This window comes from Ziziphus jujuba, chromosome 2 (assembly GCF_031755915.1).
Source record: "Ziziphus jujuba cultivar Dongzao chromosome 2, ASM3175591v1".
Taxonomy (NCBI): domain Eukaryota; kingdom Viridiplantae; phylum Streptophyta; class Magnoliopsida; order Rosales; family Rhamnaceae; genus Ziziphus; species Ziziphus jujuba.
Window position 1 is genome coordinate 29,237,745 of NC_083380.1, and position 11,106 is coordinate 29,248,850.

At 34.1% G+C, this 11,106-nt stretch overlaps 1 protein-coding gene and 1 long non-coding RNA gene across 4 annotated transcripts; both read left to right on the forward strand.

Annotated features, from left to right (window-relative positions):
- Nucleotides 1–180: 180 nt before the first annotated feature.
- LOC132800582 (uncharacterized) lies at nucleotides 181–2,067 on the forward strand. Of its 3 annotated transcripts, none has more exons than XR_009635744.1 (3): nucleotides 181–496; nucleotides 854–933; nucleotides 1,049–2,067. It is a non-coding gene; the product is annotated as an uncharacterized LOC132800582 (long non-coding RNA). The 3 variants fall into 3 exon arrangements; XR_009635745.1 differs by having other exon boundaries at nucleotides 1,074–2,067; XR_009635743.1 differs by having other exon boundaries at nucleotides 183–933; nucleotides 1,049–1,228; nucleotides 1,345–2,066.
- A 1,791-nt stretch (nucleotides 2,068–3,858) lies between these two features.
- On the forward strand, nucleotides 3,859–10,794 carry LOC125422684 (uncharacterized). The gene is made up of 9 exons (XM_060815054.1): nucleotides 3,859–4,156; nucleotides 4,233–4,479; nucleotides 6,302–6,434; nucleotides 6,519–6,622; nucleotides 7,274–7,281; nucleotides 7,651–8,037; nucleotides 9,335–9,408; nucleotides 9,524–9,706; nucleotides 9,805–10,794. Exons 1-9 carry the CDS (start codon nucleotides 3,859–3,861, stop codon nucleotides 10,213–10,215), a joined length of 1,845 nt encoding a protein of 614 aa, XP_060671037.1. The 3' UTR covers nucleotides 10,216–10,794.
- Nucleotides 10,795–11,106: the final 312 nt, after the last annotated feature.

Genomic DNA, 11,106 nt, shown 5'->3' on the forward strand with positions numbered 1-11,106 from the left:
CTAATAAAATTAGCACATAGCTTGTTACATAATACAAGACGTCTGAGATATATGATTGAGATAGGCATTCCTGCAACAACAAATTTGTATAGCTTATTATTGTAAGTGTTTGTTTGTTACATATTTTATGGGAAGAAATGGTAATACCAGTACTAGTAAATTTTATATAATATTTTATAGCATTTTTTTTTTCCTAAAATATTTATAAAAAAAAGAGGAAGAAATTAAATTTTGGAATTTTCCCTACTGAAAATCAAACAGAAAAGAAAACTAATGGAAAGCAAGCAGCACAGAATCTCAAAGTCTTAATTGCCCACTTCAGTGGCATTTTCTTTGTTCTTATAGTCCATTTCTCTAACCTAGAAACTCCAAAAACTCCATCTTCTTCGATTTTCTTCAGCCCCAGCAACAGATCATGGATGGGTCGATTAAGAAAGAGGAAGTGGGGAGAGTCATACGAGGAAGAACCATGAATTTTCCTCTGAAGAAGCTGCTGGTATACATAAAATTTGCACACTTTTCTGCTTTGGTTGATCATGAACGTTTTGCTTCCTCTCTATTTGCTTCTAATGGATCTTGGGCAAACTAAGAAATTATAATAAGTAATTACATTCTTTGTATCTTTCTAATTATGCAAGTTTACTGTACTTGTTCTTGAAGAAAGAACTTGAGCTAGAGCCCTTGTTGAGCTTTGGGTAGTAAATCAAAGTACTCCCAAGATTATTGAGCTTTTGGTGATTATTAAATTCATGTTAGTCCAACTGTTAAGTTTACCCAAAAAATAATTTGATGGAACTGGGTAGTGTGTTATATTTTCTCTTTCAAAACTTGATTCAATACCCTTCTTAACCAGTCACAACAGGACGATATGAATCATAGTGGGATCGTTCTGGTCGCTTGAGGAGTTTGGATGTTTGTAGAAGAGACATACTGGTAAAATATTTTAATCTGGTTTACATGGATTTTTTTTTTTTTTTTTTTGATTGATGGTACAATTTATATATTTCTAGTGACTGTGATTCAGAATTTCAAATATTTCCTTCTCTAGACTCAGATGTACTTGTGAAAAACAGTTTGAATTTCCTCATTTTCAAGCTTTGCTCAATGAAACAAGGGCAGCTACAAAGAGCTTTCCTTTATGATATCAAAAGCTTTTCTCATGAACTGAATTCCAAAGGTGTAAAAGCCTTTCCCCTTGTTGAAATCTCCAGGCTTCAACAACCTGGAGGTTAGTTTAAGTTTCCATTTTCCACTTTCCATTTTCCATTTCCTTTCTGGATGGTAACCTATGATTTAGGAAGTTCCATTTGTTTGTAATCACCTGTGTGTATTTTCATGGACTAGATGTTGGTTGTTGTTTTCACAAAATTCAACGAAGTAAAGGAAGAGGTGAACTATGATCTTCTTCCTATATTTGATGCTGATTTGGTTGGAATTCTTGAGAAAAAATGCAGACACTCATCCAGTATGGCAGGAAATCATTTGAGGACTTGCTGGTTTTGGCTTGAAACTGTAAATTGGCATCTCTGGGAGAGAGTTTTCGCTTCCGTGTGAGTGGATAGTTGAGGAATTGGATGATAGGATTCGAGTAACTTGATCAGGCTTTTGTGAAGCAGCTTTCACACCAGAATGTTTCTTTTCATTTTCACAAGGTGTTCCAGATTCTCGCAGTTTTACAAGGAATGTGGATTGGCCAAAGATGCTTGATATTCTGGGAAGCAGAATTCAACTAGCAACCTCCTCCTAGCCGCTTTCCAAAACCTGCTTTGGTTATGAAAATTGTCAGAAGAGAATTAGTTTCAGGAAACAGTTTGTATGTGATAAAATTACATTTTTGAAGCGCTTTTTGGGCTTTCAAAATCAAAACTAAATTGACCCTCAGCTTTTTTTTGGTAATTAGTAAAGTTAATAGGAAACTGAGTTCATGTGAAAAGTGAATATTTTTCAATATTTGGATAGTTTTTTAGTAGATGGATTGGTATGAGCTCTCAGGAGTTGGGCAATTTCCAAACAGAAGTCAAAAAAGGATACCAAACGGTATCTTATATTGTTTGATGATGTTTTTTTATAAAGTGACTACACTTTGAATATGATCTTTCGTATGAAAAGAAAACTTGTGGAAAGATTTAACATCTTGATTAAATCTTGATATATTATTGGATCAAATTGACTAATAGGAAAAAAGCTAATTAATTGGGTAGGACATTGCGTCATTTAATGTTAGTGTCCAAAGAATTTATTAGTGACAAGCAAATATTTTAAATTTATAGCAATAATAAGAATCAAATGGGTTAATTGCCCAATGATACCTGAAGTATGAGCAATGTGTGAATCGGGTTTTAAACTTTAAAATTGTGTAAAACAAGCCCTGAAGTTTTAAAATAAAATAAAAATTGATCCAATCTGGTAAATTGTTAATGGCTTTGTTAAAAATATGTGCACGTGCTCATTGTGTGACTCATGTGATGCAATTAAGCAGATAAGCTACACTATCGTTTAACACTAATTACAAATAACGTTCAATAAAACTAATTTAAAATGATTTAAATCAATTTATTTTTATTACGGTTAAATAGAAAAATAAAAAAATTCCATAAAAAAGAAGAAATAATAACATTCGATCCAAATGAAAAAAAACCCCAAGTCAGCACTTTGGGTTTCATTCTCATCCCAGTTCAGCAACTTAGAAATTCCAAATCGTAGAGCCATTTGTCCATTGTGAAGATTTATGAAAATCTTCAACTATTTGCAATGACTTCAACAGTTCGATGAGGTTTAAGAGGTTTTTAAGCTAAGAGAAAGGAAGGTTTTTGTAATTTTCTATAAAGCATGTTTTAGGTTGTGAGTTCCATGTACAAATATTGATAGTATTGGGTTTTGGTAATTTTTTTGAATAAATTATAGCTTCTGTTTGGATTTTGGGTTTTGCAATGTATAAATTAATGCCATTTGCACTGTATGTGGTCCATCCTTTTTTTTTTGTTTGTTTTTTTTGGTTAATAAGCGCTCTACATGGTCCCTTAATGTAATCTCTAATGTTGAGTTTTTGTAGTCTACATATTGATCAAATTTGACCATATTATTGAATTTATTCTTATTATTTTTTTTGCATGATTGGTTTAAAAAAGGCAATGGATAGAACTAACAAGTATATTGTTGCATGATCAATAAAATAAGTAGAAAATGAGTAGAATGTAGCTTTAATAGTAAGAAATTATGTCAATTTTGTCACTTTCAAATTTTTATTGGAACTGAAAGGTGTGTACTTATTACTGTGGGTCATGTATAGCAAGCATACGAAAACTTTTTAATAGTGTGTTTGACCAAATTTTTCATAACTTTAATAGTACAGTCTAGTTGTACCTTATAATCATTATGCAATGACTTGAGGAACATTTATTTTTTAATTATTGGCACAAGCAAATATGGGGTAAGATGTTAGTCATGTGTGTCATGTTTAAGACTGTGTTAAGGGAATACGTGGTTTGTTTTATTTTCTAGTCACATTTATAGAGTTGACAATGTGCAATTATGTAGCATTTTGAAAATTTAGAATTTTTTTATTAAATTTTTGCAAGAAAATCATAAAAATCACTATTCAAATATACCATGGTAGTCGGTTCATTCAGAATCATTATCTGGAATATGTTGGGAGTAAGATTGCACACTTTGATAAGTGTGAAACATATAAATTAAATATGATAGGATTTAATTCAATAGTAAAGGAAATAGGATACTCTGAGTGGGAAGATTTATGGTTCTTACCTCCTAGGAATGTATCGAGACATTTAGTAACCAAATTTTGATGTACTAGACTTTGTTGCTGAAAGTGTTGCATGCAAGGTTTTGGATATGTATATGGAGGGGGGAAAAACTAAACCTGTGTTGATACCTATTAGAATTGATATAGATGAGGATGCTCCCCCCGTGGGAAATGGTGAAGTGGAAAATTTGGTCCGAAGTGGAGTTGTTGATGTGGAAATAGTGGAGCAAGGGATAGATGATGTTGTCAAATTGGATAACTGTGGGGGTGATGACAATGAATTTGATGATATGGACAGTTCTGAAGATGAATTGTATGATACAACTATAAACGAGAATTCAGGATCTGATGTAGCTAGAGTTGGAGGGAATGTTGATGCAGTTGATGATTGGTGTGAATAGTTTTTTTGATGATGAAATTAATGATAGTACTCTGAATGAGGTTCTAATTGTTATTGCTGGTGCTAAAGGGTCTATAGATGAGGAGAACAATCAGTTTGAAGAAGATAGACAATATGTGTTAAAGGATTCGAATGAATTGAGAAGCTTGGATAAGCCTGAGAATGAGGTTGAGTATGAGGCAACTAATAGCTTTCCAATTGCTGAGGATAGTGAGAGCATCAAATATTATGTGTATGTTGAAATGAAGTTTCCCAACCAAGCAACATGCAGAGAACATTTAGTTAACTATTCTAGAGTTAATGGATATAATTTGAAGTTTGTAAAGAGTGCTTCGTATATGATAATAATGGAATGTGTTAAAGGATGTAAATGAAAGTTGCATGCATCGTATATGAACAAAAAAAAAATATTTTTCAAGTGAAGACGATGAAATGAGAACAGGTTGATTAATGCAAGATAGTTGTAGAAACATTATTTTGATGACTTCCAGATGGAGCTAGAAATGAAACTACCGCGGTTTTAAGAGAAAGTGAAAAAAGGATTTGGTTTTGGACATCACATAGTATCAAGCATATACATGTGGGTGAGCAATATGGGATGCTCTGGGATTACCGTGCAGAGTAATGAAGAGAAATCCTGGAAGTACATGTAGAATGAAGGTGGCAGATGACAATGAGAAGTTCATTTTTAAAAAGATTTACATTTGTTTAGCTCCCTGCAAAAAAGGGTTTAAGTGGATGAAACCATTTATAGGACTGGATGGGTGCCACCTGAAAGGTGCATGTTGAGGCATGCTACTTTATGATGTTGGAAGAGACCCCAATAGATAAATGTTCCCCATTGCATACACTGTGGTAGAGTCCGATAACAAGGATTTATGGACTTGGTTCTTTCAATATCTAATTGGTAATATTCGTAAAGAGATGTTCGAGATATCATTTTTATTAGTAACCAGTAAAAGGTGTGTAAAGTTTAATTTTTTTTTATTTGAATAATTTTTTGCCATGTGACTGTATTGTAGTTTTATGGCTTTGTAGAATGTATAAGTTGCCTTAATGTGTTGCCTTCATTTTTTTTACTCATTTTAGGGTAATTATTATCTGTTTTGCATAGAAAACTGCGTTCTATATTACTTTATGGTTTTCTATTACTTTTTTATTTGATGGTAAGTTTTATCTGTTTTACATGGAAAATTGTTGCGTTCTCTATTACTTTATGACTTAGTGCTGTGTTTTATATTACTTTGTGGTTTTCTTTTTTTGGCTGCATTGGTGTTATGAATATCGATTTCAAAGTAGGACTTGGTGCCTACATAGGAGGAGTTCTTTCCAAACAATGACCAAAGGTTTTGCGTGAAGCATTTGCATGCTAACTTCTGCAAGCTTTACAAGGGGATGCTATTTAAATAAATGATGTGGAGCATGGTTAGAGCTACAACAACCTTGATTATTTGATGAGATTAGAGAACATGAAGAAGTTTGATGCGAAGACAATGGAATTGCTGGAGAAATTACACCCTAGGCATTGGAGCAGACACTGCTTTAGGGAAGATTTGAAGTGTGACCTACTAAAACCAATATTAGCGAGTCCTGAGGGATGCTAGAAGCAAACCTATACTTACAATATTGGAGGAGATTAGGAAAAAGTTGATGATTAGATGAGAGAAAAGAGGGAGAAAATGAAAAACCACACTTAACAGATCTATCCAGCAGTGTTGGAAAAATTGGAATAGCTTAAGGTTGACAGCAGATGTTGTTTGCCATCTTGGGCTGTAGGAGCTGTGTACGAAGTAGAACCATGGCCAGATAAGTGGATTTGAAAAACTGCATGTGTACATGTTTGAAGTGGCAGATAAGTGGAGTGCCATGTATACATATCATTTCATGCATTTTCTTTAACAAGGAAAACCCTGAAGATTATGTTGATACTTGTTATAGGATAGAGTTTTACATGAAAGCCTATGAGGGACTCATATATCCATTGAGTGGATCCAATTTGTGGAAGAAGACAAGCAGTCCATTGCTTCACTCTCCTCCTTTTACCATGCTATCTGGCAGACCTAAAAAGCTAAGGAAAAGAGACAATTGTGAGAGGGAGAATGCATACACACTAATTGTCAAAAGTGGGATCACAATAGGAGGAACTATAGGAGGGAACTTGTTAATATGATACAAAGAGCCAAGAAGAGTAATGATTCTGCCACACCAACACCAACTATTGCAGTTTCAAGCACAAAAGTTGAATCCCAACCAACTCAAGCTTCACATGTGGTATAAAAATCTATTTCATGGTATTTATATTTACTTTAACCTTGTTTTTGGTTATAAAACAAGATGTTTCCTTTGTTGTTGTAGGGACCAAGCATTTCAATCGGAGGAAGTTTAACAAATAGTTTTAGTAGTGGTAAGGGGAACAAGGATAAGAGGCAAAGGCAGGGGAATAAGGATAACGGGCAAAGGTAAAGACAGTGGCAATATCAATGACAGTGAAGGTTCAACAACACCAATAATTACAGTTTCACATACCCGTACTTAATCCTCTCTATTTCAACAGACTTTAATTCAGTCCAGTCAAGCTACTATTGCTAATGTGGGGTGTGTGTGTGTGTGTGTGTGTATATATGTATGTATATATATAGGCAGTGGAATGATATTAATGTGATTTAGTGTTTAACTCACATTACAGTTAATAATGTGGTAATTATAGACACATGTTGTATGCTATTAATGTGCCCTTGTTTTAATATATTAAGGTTGCATGCTACAATTACTAATGTGATATTGTCCTGGTGGTTTATTATTCGTGTAGGGAGCATCATGGAGATCAAATAGTAGCTCTGGAAGAGGAGGCACAAGAGAGGAAGACCAAGCACTTGCACCAACCAAAATGACAATACAACCAAAAGGAAAACAACTAACAGGAAAAGGGAAGAGTGATGCTATTCTTGACTATGATATATGAATGCTGTTGTGATGTGTATTTGGCTGTGTATTGACATTAGATGTATATTTGGTTATGTAAATTGCCAATCTCTTTTGGTGATGTATATGTTAATTGAGACCAGTTTATTGCTCAAGTTGTAAAGGTCTGTGTTATTTTGTCTATTTAGGTTATCAAGTTGATGTTGCAGTCCGAATTAAGGCTATAGACACGTTTTTGTTTCTTTTAAAGCAATGTTTAATTTGTTGTAAAGGCCTACTTATTTTATAGTTATGTAAAAGTTAAATATTTGTAGTTTACTTTATTTTGAAAATGTACAAATTGATATATGGTAGGCAATTATTTTGAGAACGAATTGTTAAACAGAGTTTGGTCAATGAATGTTAGTATTTAGTATTCATTTCAATTATATCCTTTCAATTAAGTATTAGTTTCCATACTTACCAAAAAAAGTATTAGTTTCCGTTGTATAGTTGATGGATTCATTACACATAAACTACAACTTGTAAACTACTTACAAATGAGTATTAATTTGGAGTTAATCAGAACACATTAGTTGGGGGTCGCGTTCTCTTCCTTATTCGCTCAACCCCATTTCTCTCTCTCTCTCTCTCTCTCTCTCCCCCCCAATTTATCTTTCTCTTTATCACAGTCCCATTTCTATCTATCTACTTGGTCCAAAGCTTCCAATAATAATAATAATAATAACAAAAATAATCTTCAAAGGCAGGTTTTTTTCCTCCTTGAAGAAGTCCGATTCATCTTCCAACAACAACAGCCTTGATGGATCCTCTAACAGTCCCAGATCGTTCAGCTCCAATTCCCCAATCAGATCCGACAAGAAGAAGCCCCAATCGGCTCCTAAAGAAGAACACCACCACCACCACCACCCCAACCCGCAGGTCGTCGCTGCTGGTGGGGGCGGCGCCGCCGGTACCGGATTCTATTATTATTATTATTATTTTTTATTATTATAGAAATGGTATACATCCTTTGAGTGGATTCTAGGAGTTCTTTATTATTTGTTTTCCTTGTAAGAGACATAAATTTTATTGATTGTGGAGATGATACAAGATTTCTTTCTAGAGGATGAGGAATCCTCTAAATCTCAGACCTGAGTAGCCTACTAAACAAAGAGTAAAAGATAATTACGCAAGATCTTTCCTGCTTAGTTGAGATAATAGGTGCGTATTTTAAGCTCTTTGAATAAGAAAGCCCACAATTATGCCAAAAATTTAATTCTATACCACAATAAAAAAATTTTGGATTGTCTCCAAATATTCTTTCTTTTCTTTCCAACTGTAATACCCATCAACTGTAATACCCTTCCAAATATTCTATAATGCTCATTTAATTACTTATGTAGTAGAAGGAAGGGAATGCACGATGAATAGGTTTTTGTAAAAGGTAAATAAAGAATCCTTAGTAAGAAGTACAAATGAAAATTTAGGGTTCTATTAAAAGAAATTTCAATTTTCTACTGCAAATATTTGGTTATGACTTACGAATTAAAAGGGTCTATATTCTGTGGATAGGCTCTCTAAAAGAGCCACCTCTTTCTTGACCGAGAGATGTGCACGTGATAGGTGAGTGTGGTGTAGTTTGGTGTCCCTTGATTTGGTTGCTACATATTTAATTAGAAATTTCTGAAGGATTCTTATCAAAAAAGGGAAAAATTTATCCAGTGTTCATATGCCATTAACCTTCCCTATAAATGACTAAACAAAATTCCTGAAAAAATGAGACTAGATTTTTTAAAAGCTGGATATTAAAATGTTTTAGAGTATATGTTCGTGCTTTCTATCTGGTTATGTTCGCAGTAAATTACAGTGCAAAAGCCCTCTTTTAATTAAGGAAATCCTTTCCAAGGGTGAAAGGGCTATCAATTCTATTATTCCCTTACTTTATAGAGACATCGAATGTGGAATTGGACATAATAAAGATAGGGTATGTCTATATGCTCAGAACAAAAGCCATATATATACACATATATATATATACACTAAAAACAAACACAAAAACACTATCATGAAAGAGAAGCTGTTAAGTAATGCTTTTGTTTATGTTGTATCTCATAAATGCATGCAATAAGTTAATATTTTCACAAACTGTAATCAATCTATGGATGGATAATTTATTTTTGAAGCGAACCGTAAGTTTTAATAATTAGAAGAAACTGGTAAATCTGCTATATTCATCTTTTATTAAAGTGTTTTCATACCCTAATCAGCTTTGACAGGGCGATTTGAATCATCATGGGGTCCTTCTGGTGGCTTGAGGAGTTCTGATGTTTGTACACCAGAGGTACTGGTAAAATTTCAATTGATTTGGTTCTACGGAACGTTTTATTTCTAATTATTGGTATATTTTACCACTTTCGTTACAATGTGATTGAGGACTTAAATGTTTGCTTTTCTAGACTTCATATGATTGTGATAACCCAAAGGTGTCTGAATCTCCTCGTTTTCAAGCCATACTTCGTGTAACAAGTGCACCTAGAAAGAAGTTTCCTGCTGATATTAAAAGTTTTTCCCATGAACTGAATTCCAAGGGTGTATGGCCATTCCCTTTTTGGAAGCATCGAGGGTTAAACAACCTGGAGGTAATGTAGTTTTTATCTGATTTTATATATTCTTTCCAGGTGGTACAGTATGATTAGGAAGTTTAGTTTGTTTATACTTGCATCAATACTTTTTGCAGGAGATCTTGGTTCTCATTCGGGCAAAATTTGACAAAGCAAAGGAAGAAGTGAACTCTGATCTGGCTATATTTGCAGCAGATTTGGTTGGAATTCTTGAAAAAAATGTTGACACTCATCCAGAGTGGCAGGAAACTATTGAAGATTTGCTAATTTTGGCTCGAAGCTGTGCAATGACGTCTCCAGCAGATTTTTGGCTTCAATGTGAGGGCATTTTTGAGGAGTTGGATGATAGGTGTCAAGAACTACCCCCTGGTACACTGAAGCAGCTTCATACCCGAATGCTTTTTATTCTCACAAGGTGTACCAGACTGTTGCAGTTCCACAAGGAAAGTGGATTAGCTGAGGATGAACATGTTCTTCACCTTCGTCAATCTAGAATTGCGTTCTGCAGAAAAACAAATTCCTCCTAGTTTTGGAAGGGATTTAAAAGATTCTAATGCTACAAAGGCCTCATAAGCAGCTTCAGCTGGGAAATCTTACGGTCAGGAGCAACATAATATGGATTGGAAGAAAGACCATACCCCTCAAGCTGTAAATCTTTTTCCACCTCCAGCTCATGACAAACTCAATGAATTTGGAGGTAGAGATAGAATGTCATCTTGGAAGAAAACTTCCATCTCCAGCAGGAAAAACCATGAAAGAAATTGTGCGGTTGAAGGAGCAGAATGATGATAAGGTAGAACATCCAAAAACATTAAACAACAAGAGGGGAACTTCTGATAGTTGAGGAATTGGATGATAGGATTCAAGTAACTTGATCAGGCTTTGGTGAAGCAGCTTTAATAGCAGAATGTTTCTTTTCATTTTCACAAGGTGTTCCAGATTCTTGCCGTCTTCCAAGGAATGTGGATTGGCCAAAGATGCTTGATATTCTGGGAAGCAGAATTCAACAAGCAACCTCTTCCTAGCTGCTTTCAAAAACCTGCTTTGGTTATGAAAATTGTCAGAAGATAATTGGTTTCCTGTGATAAAATTACATTTTTGAAGCACTTTTTGGGCTTGCAAAATTAAAACTAAATTGACCCTAAGATTTTTTGTTTGGTAATTAGTAAAGTTAATGGAAACTAAATTCATGTGAAAAGTGAAAATTTTTCAAGGTATGGATAGATTTTCAAGATGGAAAAGTCTGGGTTCTGGAAAGTATTTTTAGTAGATGGATTAGCATGGACTCCTAAAGAGTTAGGTAATTGCCAAACGGAAGTCAAAAAAGGATACCAAACGGTATCGTATACTATTTGATGATATTTTTTTTTATAAAGTGAGTACTCTTTGAATTATGATCTTTCATATGAAAAAGAAAA